This window comes from Capricornis sumatraensis, chromosome 22 (assembly GCF_032405125.1).
Source record: "Capricornis sumatraensis isolate serow.1 chromosome 22, serow.2, whole genome shotgun sequence".
Taxonomy (NCBI): Eukaryota; Metazoa; Chordata; class Mammalia; order Artiodactyla; family Bovidae; genus Capricornis; species Capricornis sumatraensis.
In genome coordinates, this window is record NC_091090.1 from 48,170,595 (window position 1) to 48,192,165 (window position 21,571).

General features: G+C 40.9%; 1 protein-coding gene across 1 annotated transcript in view; it reads right to left on the reverse strand.

Moving 5' to 3' along the window:
* Positions 1-1,757: 1,757 nt before the first annotated feature.
* The window catches only part of TMEM170B (transmembrane protein 170B), a 32,003-nt gene continuing 12,189 nt past the window's right edge, over positions 1,758-21,571 (reverse strand). Inside the window, exons 2-3 of the mRNA XM_068961128.1 lie at positions 15,277-15,447; positions 1,758-1,888 (exon numbers count right to left, since the gene is read on the reverse strand). Coding sequence (XP_068817229.1) covers positions 1,758-1,888; positions 15,277-15,447 — 302 coding nt within the window. The remainder of the gene's footprint in view (positions 1,889-15,276; positions 15,448-21,571) is intronic.

Genomic DNA, 21,571 nt, shown 5'->3' on the forward strand with positions numbered 1-21,571 from the left:
GTTACCAAGTTAGATTATAAAAGAGCGAGGCTAGAGTATGGAGATTATCTTTTGGACTGTCCATAACTTCCTATTTTCTGCAACTGGCTCTTCTTTTGAATTAACATATATATAATCATGGGCTTCTCAGGTGGCGCAGTGGTCGAGAATCTGCCTGCCAGTGTAGGAGATGCGGGTTCAATCCCTGGGTCAGGAAGATCCCCTGGAGGAGGAAGTGGCTACCCACTCCAGTATTCTTGCCTGGAGGATCCCATGGACAGAGGAGCCTGAGAGGGGCTGCAGCCTATGGGGTTGCAAAGAGTCAGACATGAATAGCAACTAAACAACAATGTACAATTGTATCTAGCGCTCAAAAAGTCTCAGGAGGGGACGAATTCAACCAGCTTCTATGCTTCCCTTACCTCTTATACTCTCAAATACAATTACGTATTGCCAAAACCTCTTAAAATGTCTTATACTAATAACTTTTTCATTCTAATAAATGTCATTGTAGATGCTAGTAAATTTAAATAACAAAATAAAACAAGAGTTGAAACACTGAAATGAATCACTTAAATATATGTTCAACACTATACTGATATGCTGAGAGTAACTGCCAAATTTTAAAATTATTCACTATATTCCCCAATTTTTACTTAGAGATATTATGATGCTACCATACTCAAAATAAGATCATTTATTATTCTTCCTATATGACTTGTTTCTTAACTTGTTCCTTACAAGTGATGCTTCTTGTTTTCATAGCCTAATTTAGGCCACTCTTTATATATATTTGATACTCCAGGATGAAAGACTGCTTACGTTTTGTCAAAAATCAAGATATATGCAATAAGCAATATAATCCCACTGAGATACTAGTTGTAAAGATGTTTTCTCCATGAGATACATGGCAGAAACTTTCTTCAGAAGGATCAAGAATAGGATGTGCATTTCAGAGTTTTCTTACAAAATTTATAAGAAAATTTTCAAATTAAATTTTCATGACACACAAACTACAATCAATATGTGTGACCCCAAAAGTTTTTAAATTCATAGCAACAGGATGTTTATGTATGAGGGAAACTATTAAAGAGTGTTATTTGAGTGAGTGAAAAGGATGCACCCTACAGATCTACTTTGAATCCTTAAAAGAGTCTAGCAGTTTTCCACTCAGTATTATTTTCCATGTAAAGTAAATAACAATAAATACCTAGTTTATATGAAAGCCCTAAATCCCAGAAACGTTCAACATTAAAAATCAGGTAATTTGTCTCATAAATGATTTGATATTCAGCACTCATACAGGATTTAGCATTACAAAACAAAATTTCTCACTACATCACCTGAATTCATGTCAAATATGTTCACAGCACTCATCTACAGCTACACTTGCAAATTTCACATGATCAATGTTAAAAAAAAAAAAGAGTTTGGCACATGTATCAATTCTTCAAAACGTCCCTGTAACTTAACACAACACTGTTAAGGATGATGATTCAACACCAGTGTTAACCTGATTGGCAGCTAAACAAGGTGCTTTTTCTTGTAGCTTCACGCAGCGGTGCGCCTTGCCCGGGACGGAGGCACGTAAGGTGCGGTGCGGTAGTGCAATCATTGAACACCAGAGGGCGATCTTCCCACACGGCCCAAGGCCTTGGGTTTCGACCTGCTCCTTCCACGTCCTTGTACGATCTCACGCCCACTCGCTAACGACGCCGTTTTCAGAGAATCTGTATGTCTGTTTCCTTGTGTGAAGTAAAGACATTCTCACAGAAACCTCAGAGTGTGGCGAGGATCCTTGAGAAGGAGATGATGAGCGTCAGTACTGTCTGTCCAACGCCCCACACCAGGGCTTCCAAGGGGGCCATGTTCTTCCCGGCCACTCGGTAAATGCCGGCCACGGCTGCACCTGGCGAGAGAGGAGAGACAACACGTTCACTCCCGAGGCACGCTGCACGGCTGGGCTCGCTTTCCCCGTGAGCCAAACAGCAAGTCACCAGGCATTCTCATTTTACAGTTTTCTAGGAAAGAGTTCGGAGAAGGCAATGGCACCCCACTCCAGTACTCTTGCCTGGAAAATCCCATGGACAGAGGAGCCAGGTGGGCTGCAGTCCATGGGGTCGCTAAGAGTTGGGCACGACTGAGCAACTTCACTTTCACTTTTCACTTTCATGCATTGGAGAAGGAAATGGCAATTCACTCCAGTGTTCTTGCCTGGAGAGTCCCAGGGACGGGGCAGCCTGGTGGGCTGCCGTCTATGGGGTGGCAGTCTGACACGACTGAAGCGACTTAGCAGCAGCAGCAGGAAAGAGTTTCCATGTGACTGGTTACCAGTTACACCCTACCATACCACACTCACCCACAAAACCGAATAACAGGCTTTTCAATTCGACTGCAAAACACGTATTTATGGTATACGCTGCTTAATTGACACAAGGTATGTTCATAAAAAATGAATCATTCATTACTGTAATCTCTCAGCTGGGTGTTGACTCGGCCAGATCCCATGAGTATTTTTAAAAACATATGACACAATATATTGATAATTATAAATAATAATATAGAAAAACCACACAATTTAATATAATTTCTAAATTATTCAAGAAAGTTAATATTAAAAAAACTTTTATTTCTTTCAGTACAATGAATTCTTACATGTCATAAATGATATCAGAATTTTGAATAATGTACTTTACAACCTACCATATAAAATGGTTTAAGTATTTGTATAAAACTGTAAAGTTATCTGGAGACTAGTATTTTGACATCTAATAAAAGTGGAAGATGAACCTGGCATCTGTTCCAGGAAAATTTTTTAGGTATCAGGCACTTCTGAGAATAAGAGAATCTCAGGCACCTTAGCGCCCTGAGGCTCTGGTTCAACACTTTTATCTTATTGCTATATATATATAGTGGGATCTAAGAGTCTGACTTTAAAAGTACACTCAGAAATCATAAAAGGAGGAAACATTTAAACTACGTTTACGGCATTTAACAGGTTGAAAAGGCCTTAAAACTTTTGTCTAGAAAAAACTGTCTATATATTCCTAGAATGGTCAAACAAAAGGAAAGAAGAACAGAAATGTTATTTGAAGACACTTGAATTACAGTCATTTGAGATAGAAATCTACTCACAAAAATTAGCTAAGAATTAATTCCATAGTTCATCTAAATTTTCCAAATAAAAATTATTATTCTCCTCTACAGAAGATACAAATAGGAAAAGCAAATTATTAATTTAAGCCAAGGGCTTTCATATACATATTTTAAAGAAATCAATTAAAATGTATAGTATATTTATAGTATGTAACTTGTCAGAAAATTTACAAATATCATCTTAAATATCATACCACTCCTGAGTATTATTACTTAATTTAAAGATGAAAAAAAGAGAGGTTCAGAGATTTTCAGTTACTAGTCCAAGAAAATACAGTTAAGTACAGAGCTGGAATTTCAATCCAGATTAGTCTGGCTATAAATCTCCAAATCATTCTATCATTTTACATTTACACCAAGTGAAAAAATAGAATAAGAAATTCAGTAACTGATAATTACATCAATATTAAATAAAATTCCTAGGAACACCAACATTTATTCAATCAAGTAGAAAACTTCACTAGTATAATTGGTCATATCCTTGAATTTTAATTTTTTTTTTTTTTTGGCTACACAGTGCAGCACACAGGAATTCAGTTCCCCAACCAGGGATCAAACTCAAACCCCCTGCAACGGAAGTGGGAGTCTTAACCACTGGACCACCAGGGAAGCCCTATCCTCAAATTTTAGAACTGGATAACAACCTGAAAAAAATTTAAATATCTTAGGCTTCTCTGTTATCAGAAAATATGTTAAAATAAACCTGAGAAATACTGGTTTTACTTTGGATTTTCCCTAGATTTCCATGACTATCTTCAATTTTAAAAACCACAATTTGGCCTCCATTTCTCCAGCACTAAATTCCCCTGGTGGCTGAGATGGTAAAGAATCCGCCTGCAATGCAAGAGACCTAGGTTCGATCCTTGTGTTGGGAAGATCCCCTGGAGGAGGGAATGGTAACCCATTCCAGTATTCTTGCCTGGAGAAGCCCCACAGACAGAGGAGCTTGGCAGGCTACAGTCCATGGGGTCACAAAGAGACTGAGCAACTAAAAAGAAAAAAAATTTCAAAAATGATTTAAGAGGTGAAAAACATAAGCTCAGGCTGCCTGGGAAGTACCAAATATGTTAATTCCAACAACTCATGCTTATATAAAGTTAGGAACATGGATTTTGGAGTTAGACTTGTGGGTTAAAATCCGAGCTCACTTATTAGTAGCTGTGTGACAATGAGCAAGCACCTAACCTCTCTGTGCCTTATTCCCTCAAATGTAAAATGTGTGGGTTTGAAGAGTAAGAGATATTTGGAAAGTATTTAGAATGGTGTCTGGTCCTACTATGTACTCCATCTTTTGATTAGTAGTTGTCTCAGTAGTACATGATAAATGAATTTCCAATCAGTGATTCATCATTCAATAAGTTCAGTTCAGTTCAGTCGCTCAGTCCTGTCCGAGACTCTTTGTGACCCCATGAATCGCAGCACGCCAGGCCTCCACGTCCATCATCAACTCCCGGAGCTTACCCAAACTCAAGTCCATCGAATCAGTGATGCCATACAACCATCTCATCCTCTGTCGTCCCCTTCTCCTCCCGCCTTCAATCCTTCCCAGCATCAGGGGCTTTTCCAATGAGTCAGTTCTTCACATCAGGTAGCCAAAGGATTGGAATTTCAGCTTCAGCATGAGTCCTTCCAATGAATATTCAGGACTGATTTCCTTTAGGATGGATTGCTTGGATCTCCTTGCAGTCCAAGGGATGCTCAAGTCTTCTCCAACGCCACAGTTCAAAAGCATCAATTCTTCAGCGCTCAGCTTTCTTCATAGTCCAACTCTCACATCCACACATGGCCACTGGAAAAACCATAGCTTTGACTAGACAGACCTCTGTTGTTAAAGTAATATCTCTCCATTTTAATATGCTGTCTAGATTTGGTCATAGCTTTTCTTCCAAGGAGCAAGCATCGTTTAATTTCATGGCTGCAGTCACCATCTGCAGTGATTTTGGAGCCCCAAAATACAGTTTCTCACTGTTTCACTGTTTCCCCATCTATTTGCCATGAAGTGATGGGACCAGATGCCATGATCTTAGTTTTCTGAATGTTGAGTTTTAAGCCAACATTTTCACCCTCCTCTTTCATTTTCATCAAGAGGCTCTTTAGTTCTTTTTTGCTTTCTGCCATAAGGGTGGTGTCATCTGCATATCTGAGGTTATTGATATTTCTTCCAGCAACCTTGATCCCAGCTTGTGCTTCATCCAGCTTGGCATTTCACATGATATATTCTGCATATCAGTTAAATAAGTAGGGTGACAATATACAGCCTTGATGTACTCCTTTCCCTATTTGGAACCAGTCTGTTGTTCCACGTCCAATTCTAACTATTGCTTCCTGACCTGCATCCAGATTTCTCAAGAGGCAGGTCAGGTGGTCTGACATTACCATCTCTTTAAGAATTTTCCACAGTTTGTTGTGATCCACAGTCAAAGGCTTTGGCATAGTCAATAAAGCAAAAGTAGATGTTTTTCTGGAACTCTCTTGCTTTTTTTGATGATCCAGCAGATCCTGGCAATTTGATCTCTGGTTCCTCTGCCATTTCTAAATCCAGCTTGAACATCTGGAAGTTCATGGTTCATGTACTATTGAAGTCTGGCTTGGAGAATTTTGAGCATATCTTTGCTAGCATGTAAGATGAATGTTGTATGGAACAATTGATAGCCATTTGGAAGAAATAAATTTAGGTCCCTATTTCATACCACTCCCCAAAGTAAATTTCAGATGGATTAAAAAACTAGATGCTAAAAACAAACAAATAAAATGAATTTTCCTTGGAAGGTTGTACTTACACAACCATAAATAATCCACTTTTCTTTATACTCTTTCAAGAAACAGAGGGTAAGATCTTCAAGCCCATGACATTAAGGGTAGAAAACCCAGTGTACAACTCCAGTTTCCAAAATCAAGGGAGACACTGTAGTGTTATACAGAAAATGAAATGAACTGCCGTCTTCCTCCCTGTGGATAATCAGGAACCAGTGTGTAAGTCATAGCTTCCCTCTGAAAGAAGCACTTCACAGTAGTTCCCACGGCCTCACGTCATTGCACAACCCGGAGGCACTAGTTAGAGAAGACTGTTCCGGTGGAACTCTTCAGGAAAAAGATCGGAAAGAAGACAGTTTTGTGTGCCTATTAAATGATTTTGGAAACACTGCTATTAAATACTGAGCACACAGGAAGCAGTATTTACAAAATATATGTAGATTATAAAATTAAAACCAACAGATGCCCAAGTACCATCATCCAAATGTTCACAGGAACATTACTGTTTCATGTGAGGTTCCCATGGACTCCCCTGTCACACCCCATTTCCTCCCAAGTTTGGTTTTCATCATTCCTTTGCTTTTCTTCAGCATTACCACCCACCTATATCCTCAGATATTAATTTTTTTAATAAGCAAATTTTATATAATTTGATACTGTAAGTATTTTGGAATTTTTGGCTGTTTGTGGCTCAGATGGTAATGAATCCACCTGCAATGTGGGAGACCTAGGTTCAGTCCCTAGGTTGGGAAGATCCCCTGGAGGAGGGCATGGCAACTCACGCCAGCATTCTTGCCTGGAGAATCCCACGGACAGAGCCTGTAGCCTGGTGGGCTACAGTCCATAGGGTCGCAAAGAGTTGGACACGACTGAATGACTAAGCACAGCACGTATGTCAGGAAATTATCCAGGCTGTTGTATAATATAGAGCTGTAATTCATACATTTCCACTGTTGTGCAGAATTCTTAGTATGGATATACCACAACCTATTTGTCCTTTCTAATGTGGATGACACTGTTTCTAATTCTTAACAATGACAAACCCTGCTTCTGTGAACATCCTTGTAATATGACCCCCAGCACACACACACTAAACTGAGTTTCCCTACAACATGTGGGTATGCCTGTTACGGCACTTTCAACTTTACTAGGTCATGCCAATTTGTTTCCAAAGTATTTGAACCAATTTATATTCCAGTTACTCCATATCCTCAGGAGCAGCTGATATCTTTAAAAACACTTTTTTTTTTTTTGGGTCAATCTGGGTAAGAGATGTTATCTCTGCAATTAATTTGTGTTCTCCTGATATTTAATGTCACAGAGCTTTTCCTCACATATTAAAATCTGACCATTAGGGTTTCTACTTTTATGAAATGCTTGACAAATCCTGTGTGCATTTTTCTACTGGACTGTCACTTTCTTCTTTGATTCATAGGGTTTTAAAAAACATAGTTTGGGTATTAATCTATTGACATTTATATAAGCTAACAAATGTCTAACTCCAACTTGTGCTTCAGTTTTCACCCTTGTTAAGGTATATTTTGCTGAACAGTAGCCGGCTGAAAAAGTACAAATATTCTGATCCTTATTTTCTTGGTGAAATATATGCAAGAATGAAGAGGGTAGAAGTGTAATAGGCTGCATGAAATAAATGAAACATGTTTGGAATGGCCACTGTGAACGATGGCAGAAGGTATCAGCTAGAAATAAGTAAAGATTCCCCAAAGCATTAGGGAGCTAGAGAAGACTGGCATAGCAAAGATGAAGTGGGGAAAACAATTCTGCTGAATTTTTTAAATGGTTTAAAAAAATCAAAGGAAGAGGATTATTTCATGATACATGAAAATTATATGAAATTCAACTTTTAATGTCCATAAATAAAGTTGCATTGGCATATAGCCACAGTCATTTCTGATACTGAACGATCTTTGCATTTCCAGGATAACATTTTTTTTTTTCAAACTTTAAACGTCTTGTTTTGTATTGGAGCGGAGGGGATTAGCAATGTTGTGGTTGTTCCAGGTGAACAGTGAACAATACATATGCGTGCATCCATTCTTCCCCAAACTCCCCTCCCATCCAGGCTGCCACATAACATTGAGTAGAGATCCGCATGCTGTACAGGAAACCCTGGTTGGTAGGAGAATATTCCCGAAGCAAATGAACCTATACTTTTCCATTTTTCTGTAGTCTGCATCTTGTTTAGCAAGAAGATTATACTGATTCAGCAAACATGCTGTGCACAGCTTTTAACCTTTCCATTTTCTGCAATAATCTGGATAAATAGGAACTGTTCCCGGAAAATCTGGTAGAACTCATCTGTAAACCTCATTTGAGGTTGGACTTCTTTCAGGGAAGAGGGATCTTCAATATTTCAACTGTTTAACAATATTTATTGTATTACTCATATTTTCTATTTCTTCTTATGCCAATTTTGACAATTTATACTGAGGAATATATAGCTGTGTATAAAACTGCTATTTTTATAATTTTTTATTCTACCTTTACTGTCAAGCCTGTACTTATTTCTTCTATTTTATCCCACATTTTATTTCTCTGTCTTAACTATTTTAGAGCTAAGGAAGCAATATATTCACCTTATTATCTCTCTAGAAAATCAGTTTTTTGCTTTGTTATTAATCTTTCATAAACTTCACTTAAAAAAACAGCAATTCTTTATACTAATAAAACTAAACAACATACCATGTACAACAACCATAATGTAATAAGGGTTTAGGAATTAACTTAATCAAAATGTATAACTCTCCAATTGGGAGAAAAAAAAACTTTTAAACTCTAATTAAAAAAAAACAAAAAATGACCTGAACAAATGGAGATACATTACATGTTATTGCATGGAATAATTTAATATGTCAATTCTTCCCAAATTAACCTCTTACCTTGTATTAAATCCCCACAAAAATCACAGCTATACTTTTTGAGGAATTCAGTAGACATATTCTAAAATTTATATGAAAGAATAAAGGTCCACGAATAGTTATGTGAACTTTGATAAAGAAGAAAATGAGGGACCAGCTCTACCAGATATTAAGAAAGAGTACAAAACAGGAGAGATAAAAAAGGAGGCCTTGCTGAAACAACAGCTAAAAAGACTAAAAAAATCAGAACAGAGTTCAGAGACAGATCCATGTACCTTGAGAACACAGTATACAACCAAAGATGGATCAATGGATGGATTTTTTAGGATGTGGTAAAAACTGACTTACTCTGTGGAAGGACAAAAAAAACACAACACCTGAAATCCTATCTAATTCCAAAAATGAAGACAGACTCTAGACCAGAAGGCAGATTATGACCTGAATGTTCAACATCTGCCTTTGCAAATAAAGTTTTATTGGAAGAAACCACGCCCATTCATTTACCGGTATCTATGACAATTGCACTCATCTCACCTGCTGGCAAAGTAATGCTCAAAATTTTCCAAGCCAGGCTTCAGCAATACGTGAACCGTGAACTTCCTGATGTTCAAGCTGGTTTTAGAAAAGGCAGAGGAACCAGAGATCCAATTGCCAACATCCGCTGGATCATGGAAAAAGCAAGAGAGTTCCAGAAAAACATCTATTTCTGCTTTAATGACTATGCCAAAGCCTTTGACTGTGTGGATCACAATAAACTGTGGAAAATTCTGAAAGAGATGGGAATACCAGACCACCTGACCTGCCTCTTGAGAAACCTATATGCAGGTCAAGAAGCAACAGTTAGAACTGGACATGGAACAACAGACTGGTTCCAAATAGGAAAAGGAGTACGTCAAGGCTGTATACTGTCACCCTGCTTATTTAACTTATATGCAGAGTACATCATGAGAAACACTGGGCTGGAAGAAGCACAAGCTGGAATCAAGACTGCCGGGAGAAATATCAATAACCTCAGATATGCAGATGACACCACCCTTATGGCAGAAAGTGAAGAGGAACCAAAAAGCCTCTTGATGAAAGTGTAAGTGGAGACTGAAAAAGTTGGCTTAAAGCTCAACATTCAGAAAACGAAGATCATGGCATCTGGTCCCATCACTTCATGGCAAATAGATGGGGAAACAGTGGAAACAGTGTCAGACTTTATCTTTTTGGGCTCCAAAATCACTGCAGATGGTGACTGTAGCCATGAAATTAAAAGACGCTTACTCCTTGGAAGGCCAACCTAGATAGCATATTGAAAAGCAGAGACATTGCCAACAAAAGTCCGTCTAGTTAAGCCTATGGTTTTTCCTGTGGTCATGTATGGATGTGAGAGTTGGACTGTGAAGAAAGTTGAGCAGCGAAGAACTAATGCTTTTGAACTGTGGTGTTGGAGAAGACTCTTGAGAGGCCCTTGGACTGCAAAGAGATCCAACCAGTCCATTCTAAAGGAGATCAGTCTTGGGTGTTCTTTGGAAGGAATGATGCTAAAGCTGAAACTCCAGTACTTTGGCCACCTCATGCGAAGAGTTGACTCATTGGAAAAGACTCTGATGCTGGGAGGGATTGGGGGCAGGAGGAGAAGGGGACGACAGAGGATGAGATGGCTGGATGGCATCACCGACTTGATGGACGTGAGTTTGAGTGAACTCTGGGAGTTGGTGATGGACAGGGAGGCCTGGCGTGCTGCGATTCACAGGTCACAAAGAGTCGGATGCGACTGAGCGACTGAACTGAACTGAACTGATGGCTGTTTTTAAGTCCTAATGGCAGAGCTGGAGAGTTGTGACAGAGACCATCTAGCCTGCAACATTTAAAACAGTTATTATCTGGCCTCTCAAGAAAATTTTTGCTCAGTCCTGCTCTAGATAAAGACTTTACTACAAAGGTAAAACTATAAAATTGACAAAACAGAATATATAAGAATATCTTTTGACCTTAGTGTGGGAGAGAACATAAATAAAATTATAAATTATAAACCACAGGCAAAAAACTCTTTAAGCTGGTTACAGAGAATAAGAATTTCTGCTCAATGAGCCATATCATGAATAAAGGTACTGCTAAAAGACAAAGAAGTTATTTGAGAAGTACAAAACCAACAAGACACCAATATATCTAAGAAACATCTATCATTTAATAAGGAACAAGGACCCCAAAAGAAAAGCACAGAATTAAACGTAGTAATTTGCAGAAAAAAAGCCTAAATATCTAATAAGAATAGAAAGAGATGTTCAAATACATTAGTAATCAGAGAAATGCAAATCAAACCAACAAAGAGATGTCACTAATTTAGCCCTCAGACTTGCTAAAATTAGACACCAACACAATGCCAAGCAATGGCATTATATAGAAACCCATTTCCTTCCAATTCTGGTATTAACTATCAGTACTAATTAAAATGAAAAGTCACCCTATTCTGGAAATAAAAATCTAAGAGGTAGTAAAATTTAACAGTTATGTATCTATATTCAGTCGGTCATCATTTTGCTGAATGGAATATATAGCTGTGACTGTGCTATCGCTCACAAAATGCATTTAAGAAAATAAATGCAGGTAAATATTCACATTGGATAGTTTTCTTAATTCAAGTGTTTGCAGGTCAGAAAATTAGCCAGAAGAAATTTGTATGTTTTATCGTTAACCTGGATACAAGTTTTTACTCGAAATTGTGTCAGACATATTTGTGATAGTCACTCAGTCATGTCCGACTCTTTGTGACCCCGTGAACTGTGTAGCCTGCAGGCTCTTCTATCCATGGAATTCTCCAGGCAAATACTGGAGTGGGCTGCCATTCCCTTCTCCAGGGGCTCTTCCCAACCCAGGGATCAAACGCCGGTCTCCTGCATTGCAGGCAAATTTTTACAGTTTGAACCACCAAGGGAGGCCAGACATATCTGTAAGGAATTCTAAATATGACAGTTTCTAAAATCATTAGTATGTTTTATTCTTGACTGAGTTGAAAGTAATGCACACACCCATCATTAGAGATACACGGAAGTAGAATAATGTTCTCTTTAAACGTTCACAGTGACTTATATCAATAAACACACGTGTAATACACACACTATTTTCGGCTTCTGAACAAGCTGTTCCCTCGTCCTTCCGCCTCTGCTCACGGTTCCACAGTTACAGCAGCGGCCACATCAAAAACACAAGCCGTCCCGTTTCAGGTCTCCTCGTACGTCTCCACAGCGAGCAACGACTCATCTGCACTCTCCCCTTTGTGACAGTCTTTGCAGCAACTCCTCCATCTCACTGCCACAGCCTATTTCAGATCCAGCCTCAAATTCAGACCAAAAATTAAAGCCTCAACTCTTTTTTTCTCCCTCTCCCCCTGCCCCCTCTTCCCTCCTCCACTTTCTTCTTCCTGCCTCTATGCTTCCTCCCTCACTATGTCCATCTATCCAACCAACCAGTATTTCCTGAGCATCTGTTACATTCCGGGGTCTGTTTTATTGCGGGAGATTCAGCAGTGATGAAGACAGGCAAGGCCCCTGCTCTCTCAGTTTCCTTTTGGTTCTTCCTTCACGTATATTTATTCTACATTCAGCCACAAAACAAAGTTTCCTAGTGAACTGCTCTGCCCCTTGCCAATCCCTTTCTAAAATATGTATTTGCTTTCTGTGGCCTGCAGAATAAAGTCCAAACTCTGGCTGACCTTCCAGGATCTTTGAGGATCTGGCTTGTCACAGCTGAATTTCCCATTACTCCACTCTGTACACTTGGTGCTTCAGCTAAACCTGATTGCTTGTTTTAAACCCTATGGCAAAGGGAATGAAGTAGCATACGAGAAAGTTACAGGTGAATACAGCAACAACAACCAAAAAACCTAACACAAGATGACACACAAGAATAGTAAATGAAGAAAGGAAGAGAAAATAGACTGCTCACTGCTTCCCACAGCTGTGCCCAGGGCAGACCCAGAGCCCCGGGCACAGGGCTTTGTTCTCAGGCAAGGCACACTGATCACTCCATGGAAAGGTGACTGTGCCACAAGAGGAGGGAGGCCACAGAGCTATGGTAGGAGCAGATTTCCTCTCATCTCTGAGCTGAGGAGGGTCTTGCACACATCCAGTGGTGGCAGGCAGCTGCCCTGACCTCACGGAAGCAGGCCAAGTGACCAGCAACAGAAGCACTACTGTTTGCTGGTGGTGATGAGACCACGGCAGCAGACGACAGCACCCAGTGTCGAGCAGAACCACGTGAAGGAAGCGGCTGATACCCCTCCAGGCTCAACAGGACACATCAAAGTCCTGACTTAACTAGCACAGCAGAACCTAAGGCTAGAGCTGGGGCCTCAATGCTGTGGTAAGAGGTGAAGGTCAGAGGGCATGAACCTGGGGCCTGCAGGACACACACATGAGGCAGGGAAGTGGAAAACCTCCAGACAACTGGAGGACGCCATAAAGTGGCTAACAGTTCCTAGCAGGCCAGGGGAGGTTCATGTCGTAACAACTCGTGTTTAAGAAGGAAGTGCACGATTATAGTCAATTAATCTCTGACAAAGGAGGCAAGAATACAAAATGGAGAAGAGACAGTCTCTTCAGTAAGTGGTTCTGGGAAAATTGAGAAGCTACATATAAAAGAATGAAATTAGAACCTTCTCTAATATCCCAAACAAAAATTAACTAAAAATGGATTGAAGACCTAAATGTAACACTGGATACTATAAAATGCCTAGAGGAAAACACAGGCAGGACATTCTTTGAAATAAATTGTAGCAATCTTTTTTTTCGATCCATCTCCTGGAGAAATGGAAGCAAAAGCAAAAATAAATAAATGGCACCTAATTAAACTTAAAAGCTTTTTGCATAGCAAAGGAAACACAAACAAAATGAAAAACACAACCTATGGACCAGGAGAAAATATTTGCTAATGATGGGACCAACATTTGCTAATGGTTTCCAAAATATACAAGCTGCTCATAAAGCTCAATATTAAAAAAAACCAATGACCCTATCAATAAATGGACAAAAGACCTAAATGGATATTTTTCCAAAGACGACATACAGATGGCCAACAGGCACATGAAAAGATGCTCAACATCACTAATTATTAGAGAAATGCAAATCAAAACTACAATAAGATATCACTTCACACCAGTTAGAATGGTCATTATTACAAAGTCTATAAATAATAAATGCTCGAGAGAGTGTGGAGAAAAGGAAAACCTACTACACTGTTGGGAATATAAACTGGGACAGCCACTATGGAGAACAGCATGCTGCTGCTGCTGCTGCTGCTGCTAAGTCTCATCAGTCGTGTCCGACTCTGTGCAACCCCACAGACAGCAGCCCACCAGGCTCCCCCGTCCCTGGGATTCTCCAGCCAAGAACACTGGAGTGGGTTGCCATTTCCTTCTCCAATGAATGAAAGTGCAAAGTGAAAGTGAAGTCGCTCAGTCATGTCTGACTCCTAGTGACCCCATGGACTGCAGCCCACCAGGCTCCTCCGTCCATGGGATTTGCCAGGCAACAGTACTGGAGTGGGTCACTACTGCCTTCTCCATGGAGAAGAAGTTCTTTAAAAAACTAAAAATACAGCTTGTGTGCGTGTGTTAATTGCTCAGCAGTGTCTGACTCTGTGACCCCATGGACTGTAGCCTGCCAGGTTCCTCTGTCCATGGAATTCTCCAGAATTCTGGATTCTCGGGAATAATGGAATACTGGAGTGGATTGCCATTCCCTTCCCCAGGAGATCTTCCTGACCCAGGAATTGAACCCAGGTATCCCACACTGCAGACAGATTCTTAACCATCTGAGCCACCAGGAAGGCCCCACATGATTCAGCAATTCTACTCCTGGTGATATAACTGGAGAAAACTCTAATTAAAAAAAGATGCATGTACCCCAGTGTTCATCGCAGCACAATCTAAAATAGCCAAGACACAGACGCAACCTAAATGTCCACTGACAGACGAATGGATAAAGATATGGTATACATACACAGTGGAATATTATTCAGCAATTAAAAAAGAATGAAATAATGCCATTTGCAGCAACATGGGTGGAACTAGAGATCAATGTACTAAGTGAAGTCAGACAGAGGAAGACAAATATCATATATCATCACTTGGATGTGGAATCTAAAATATGGTACAAATAAACTTTATTTACAAAACAGAAACAGACTCACAGACACAGACAGCAAAGTGATGTTTACCAAATCGGAAAGCAGGGGGAGCAATCAACCTGGAATTAACAAACTACTCTAGGAAAAACAGGTAACAAGGACCTAGTGTGTAGCACTAGGAACTACATTTAATATCTTGTAACAACCTATAAAAAAAAATCCCACGGACAAAGGAGCCTGGCAAGCTACAGCCCATAGGGTCGCCAAGAGTTGGACATGACTGAGTGACTAAGCACGCACGCGTGCACCCACACACACACGCAGAATAACCTATAATGAAAAAGCCCCCAACTGTACCTGCATACAAAATGACATTCTTAAAACAGCATCCACTTACTAGTGATCATCGCTCCAGTCACAGAAGCCAGAAACCCGATGCTGACGGCGATGACGGAGATGACTCTCCCTTGCCGATGCCTCTGCAGCATCACAAACATCAGCACTCCGGCAGCACCATGGACGAACAGAGAGGAGAAGAGGGCCCAGAGGAAGACCCAGTACCACATCTCTGAAAGGGAAGGCAAGGCGTTGAAAACTGTGCTGGAAAACATCTTGGAAAAATCCAGTGTAACAAAGCATGAGCACCCATGGTCTGGGTGAAGGTTAAAAGCGATCATAGATACAAACATGCCCAGTACAATACTTGATACATAGTAGTACTAAATAAATTTTAACAATTATCATCATTACTACAGCTTGATGGGGAAATCAACCTCCATGATTTCACCAGGTCAAAGCCACACTCCAATTTCCTCTAAATGTCCCCATGACACAGCTATGCTCTATTATTTTCTCTGATACACCCTCTTGTTTGCAAATCTCCTGGAATTATATGTTAATTAACTGCTGTCTGATATATGATTTTCTACACTAAGTGTCTAGACGCTAAAAAAAAAAAAAACTACCCCTTAATTCAAATAATTCCAGATGTGAGTCAATGATTTTTGTCTTTTACGATTTTAAGAAGTGCAGATCCTTTCCCTCTTGGCTCTCAGCTTTGTATACTAAAGAATCGTCAGAATGTTTTACGTGCTTTGTCTCAGGTCATATAGTGGTCCTTCCCCAGAACTCATCAATGTGGCCTCAACTGCTTTCACTGAAGTCGGCTACAGACACCCAATGGGCATGCCCTTCGGTCTCTCTCTAGCACCCACTCCCTTTCTTTCTGGCTACCTGTCCCTCCATCGTGCACACAGTTCCTGTGGAGACAGCCTGTCCTCACGCTGACTCCACCCCCCTGACCGTGCCTGTGGGGAGGAACATCTGGACAGGCCACTGATCCAAACTGAGTCCATCAGCCTTCCCCTGGGAACTCTGAGCTGGGACCAAACAGAGCACCTCAGTCTTTATCCTTCAGGCTGAACCTGAAGGCCTCAGGCTTTGTGAACAGGCATCTCATCATCACGTGATCAAACCCATGGTAACAGGATAAAAGAAAAACAGAAGCATCAAAGGCAAGAGACAACCAAATCCCTTATTCCAGTGCTACATACAGCCCTGCCATGTTAATACCCTTAGATTCAATGTGATAAAATCTCCTTGTAATGCAATCCTTTTTAATTGGCCCATGTAAGGTTTCTGTTATTTATAGCTGAAAGAACTGACTCCAAAATATTTAGATGTCACCTTGAGGATCAGCCTTGGTATGCAAACATTCTGCAGTGCAAAATATCTCATCTGCTATTTGCGCTATTTGTTCACTCTCTATCAAGTGAAAAAGATGGGCAATAAAAACGTCATGAATAAAGAGAACAAAAATGGATTAATTGAAACTTATTTACTCAAACATCACTGGAGTACAGATATACACTGCTGGTGGGAATGTAAAACAGGGCATCAGCTACGGGAACAGTGTGGTAGTTCCTCCAAAATTTAAAAACAAATGATCATTTGATCCAGCAATTCCATTTCTGGGTATAGATCCAAAAGAATTAAAGCAAGATTACGAAGAGACAGTTGCACAACTATGCTTACAGGAACATTATTGCCATTGCCAAGAGGTGGAAGCAACTTAAGTGTTCATCGACGGATGAAGTAATGAACAATAAGGTTTATATATACAATGGAATATTATTCATTAGGAGAAAATTCTGTCACATGCTACAGTATGTATGAATCTTCTGGACATTATGCTAAGTAAAATAAACCAGGCACAAGAGGACAAATACTGGTAAATTCCACTTCTATGAGGTATCTAAAGTAGTCAAGCAAACAGAAACAGAAAATAGGGTGGTGGGTGCCAGGGGCTTGGGGCAGAGGAAATGGGGGACTTCTTGTCTTAAAGTGGGTACAAACACAGGGGATCACTGCAGCAATGGAGCTGTTCTGTATCTTGATTGTGGTGGTATGCACATAAACAAGTGGTAAAACTGTAAAGAACTAAATATAAACACACACGAGTACAGATGTAAATCTGTAAAAGGTTGGTGGATGTTATCAAGGTCAACATCCTTGTTTTGATATTACACAGTGGTTTTTCCAAGATGTTCCCACTGGGTAACTGGGGTATAGCTCAGTTGGTAAGGAAGCCGTCCGCAATGCAGGAGTGAAGTCGCTCAGTCGTGTCCGACTCTTTCGACCCCATGGACTGTAGCCTATCAAGCTCCTCCGTCCATGGGATTTTCCAGGCAAGAGTGCTGGAGTGGATTGCCATTTGACCCCAGTTCAATTTCTAGGTCGGGAAGATCCCCTGGAGAAGGGACAAGCTACCCACTCCAGTGTTCTTGTGCCTTCCCTGTGGCTCAACGGGTAAAGAATCTGCCTGCAATGCGGGAGACCTGGGCTCGATCCCTGGGATGGGAAGATCCCCTGGAGAAGGGAATGGCTACCCACTCTAGTATTCTGGCCTGGAGAATTCCATGGACTGTAGAGTCCACGGGATCGCAAACAGTCAAAACTCAACTGAGCAACTTTCACTTTCACTTTTCAACTGGGGTAAAGGCCACTTGGGTTCTCTCTGTATTATTTCTCACAACTGCATGGGAATCTACAATTATCTCCAAATTAAAGGTTGAATTTTTAAAAGGGAGGATATATAGCAAACAGATTTTATTAAAAAAAAGAAAAAAAAAATCAGTTTCACCCTGCCAAATTCATAAGAATTGACACTTAGAATGGACTGATAATTTCAAGGAAGAGAAATCTGATAAATCTCTGTGTTAAAGTACTACACATGCTTCTCTATGGCAGAAGAGAGAGACGCTCATGATTAAGGAAAAACAGACAAAGCTTGCCTTTCAGAGGCTTCTCTCTCAGCTTTCAGGGAAACAATGCTTTCATGCTGTCACTCCCAAACAAACAGCTTCAATTTATAATAAATGCATTAAAGACAAAAGCGCTTAACTTGCCCAGATGATATTTGTATTTTAAAAGATATAACTTTTCAGACTGAATCTAACAAAGTGAGAATATAAGAGAACAAAAATAGGGGGTGGGGAGGTTTTCATCAAGGGAGCTTTGAGATGAGGGAAGAATCTGCAGCAGGCAGCAGGCGCCCGCTCTTAATAAGAGGCAGGCATCAGGCATTTGCCTTGATCCCCAAGCCTGCTTCTTACCAGACTGAGCCCCCAAAGCACTTTTCTTTGTTGTCCTTGTCATGCAGGTGGGGTGAAAAATTTCTTGATTGTATGTAACACTATGAACAGGAATTATTTGACATTATTAAGTAATGTTGTCTGCCTACTGACGATACAGCTATTGACCTCAACAATAAATTTGCCTAGTAATTAGGAAAAGTAAATTTTTAAGTCTAATGTCTTATAAAATCCCCAGATATCAAAGAATGATATAACCAAAAGGCAGAATCTCAAACAGTCCTGTAAGGATCAGGCCAGGATTACCCCTGAAGCAGACAGAGCACAAGCTGCTGCTGCTGCTGCTGAGTCGCTTCAATGGTGTCAACTCTGTGCGACCCCACAGACGGCAGCCCACCAGGCTCCCCCGCCCCTGGGATTCTCCAGGCAAGAACACTGGAGTGGGTTGCCATTTCCTTCTCCAATGCAGGAAAGTGAAAAGTGAAAGTGAAGTTGCTCAGTCATGTCTTGACTCCTAGCGACCCCATGGACTGCAGCCCACCAGGCTCCTCCGTCCATGGGATTTTCCAGGCTGGCGTGGGGTGCCATCGCCTTCTCCGGAGCACAAACTACCTAAGCTCAAATTTATTTTTATGTTTTTTTTTAATCACACTATTTGTCACAGAAAAAATAACCTGAATGCTGCTCAGAATATCTAGAATTAATTTAGGTTGCATGTGGTTACTACTATTTTAAATTACCTGATAGATCAATACCAACCACCCCATCAGTGAACAAGGAGGGCCTCTGAAGACGTGGATAAACAAGTCTAAGGCCTGACTTCTGCAAATGCAGGACACCTGGAGAACTAACTGCAGGCAAAGACAGATGCCCCAGAGCCCCAGAGAAGGAAGAGGTGCCGAGACCAGGAGAGGAGGGGGACCACCTTTTTTCAATTGGTGTGCACTGCACGGCTCACACGAACAACCCCAAGGCCCAGTCTGCTCTTGCCACTCATGCCCTGCCTAACCTGCACTTCCAGCAACTGAGCAACAAGGAAAGGAGGAAGCCAGAGGGAGGCTTCTGCTGGTGCTAAACAAAATACAAAACAAAAAAAATCAAAAAACACTCTACAAAACAGAAGCATGCCATCCCTTCAATCACGGCCTCGATAAAGGGAATGAAAACAGAGTTGTTTAGGTCCATCATCTAGAGATAGTTTCAGCTGCTCTGTGGGTAATTCTTGTGAGCAGCCTGGGTTGAGAAGCACTGGCCTCACAAAGCATCTTCTCCTTTGATGAATTCTAGAATGAAAAACTATTTTTAAAAGACAGTGTATCTGCAGTAAAACTGTGTGTGTGTATGTGTGTGTGTGTGTGTGTGTATGTTTACCTTCAGTGGGATCAGAGGCAGGGGAGCTGTGATCTGTTCCAGTGTGTGTGTGTGTCTGTATGTGTTTACCTTCAGTGGGATCAGAGGCAGGGGAGCCGTGATCTGTTCGCGCGCGTGCGCGTTTGTGTGTGCTGTGATCTGTTCACGTGTGTATGTGTGCTGTGATCTGTTCAGGCGCGTGCGTCTGTGTGTGTGTGTGTGTGTGCGTGCACGTGTCTGTATGTGTTTACCTTCAGTGGGATCAGAGGCAGGGGAGCCGTGATCTGTTGGCGCGCGTGCGCGTTTGTGTGTGCTGTGATCTGTTCGCGTGTGTATGTGTGCTGTGATCTGTTCAGGCGCGTGCGTGTGTGTGTGTCTGTGTGTGTGTGCGCGCACGTGTCTGTGTTTACCTTCAGTGGGATCAGAGGCAGGGGAGCTGTGATCTGTTCCTGTGTGTGTGTGTGTGTGTGTGTGTGTGTGTGTGCTGTGATCTGTTCACTTGTGTGTGCCGTGATCTGTTCAGGCGTGTGCACGCGCACGTGTGTGTGTGTGTGCGCGTGTGTCTGTATGTGTTTACCTTCAGTGGGATCAGAGGCAGGGGAGCTGTGATCTGTTCCAGTGTGTGTGTGTGTGTGTGTGTGCTGTGATCTGTTTGCGTGTGTGTGCTGTGATCTGTTCAGGTGCATGCACGTGCACGTGTGTGTGTGTGTGTGTGTGTGTGTGTGCACGCGTGTCTGTATGTGTTTACCTTCAGTGGGATCAGAGGCAGGGGAGCTGTGATCTGTTCCGGTGTGTATGAGTGTGTTCGTTCTTGTCATGTATGTGTGTTCATTCTTGTCGTGTGTGTGTTTGTTCTTGTGTGTGTGTGTGTGTGTGTTTACCTTCAGTGGGATCAGAAGCAGGGGAGCTGTGATCTGTTTCAGCCTTCAAGCAATACTAGAAATAGCCTCGCTCCCAGTCTGGATCTCTCATCAGCCCTGCTTGCCAAGTCACTAGAAATTATCTTCTGTGCTTTTGTTTTTAATCCTTGGACAAAATTATTTCTGGGAAATGAATTTCTCTAGAGTATATTTAACCAAGTAAAAACAATTCAAAGAATGGTACATATTGTATGACCCCATATTTGTTAAAAATAATAGGTACAGAGAAAAACAGAAAATAATGGCTATCTTCTAAAAGTAAGAGAGGATATGCGCGATATTTTACTCTTCACTGGTTATGTTTTAGCAACCAGCCTGAAGTTCTATTTGTTTTACTGCAGATACACTGTCTTTTAAAAATAGTTTTTTGTTCTAGAATTCATCAAACGAGAAGATGCTCTGTGAGGCCAGTGCTTCTCAACCCAGGCTGTTCACAAGAATTACCCACGGAGCAGCTGAAACTATCTCTAGATGGGGGACCTAAACAACTCTGTTTTCAATGCCTTTAATCAATCATGACATGCGATAAAGATAGAAATCACTTCTCTAGGCTAAGGTTACACAAGAGGTACCTATAAAAAAAAAAAATCCCAAAGGCATAAAAACAACAAAAACGTATCTTTCTAGACAAACACTAAATATAATCTTTAATCCTCTATAGTGGATCTAACCCTTCTAAAAAAATCATACTGAACACTTCATGTACTCAACATACTCTAAGTCTTGAGGTGACTATAATACACCAGTAAGACTAAACTTGGGGGCTGCTCATAGTTTCCCTCTTCTTAACAGAAATGGTCCTCACTGTACATTTAACTAATCTGTGTTC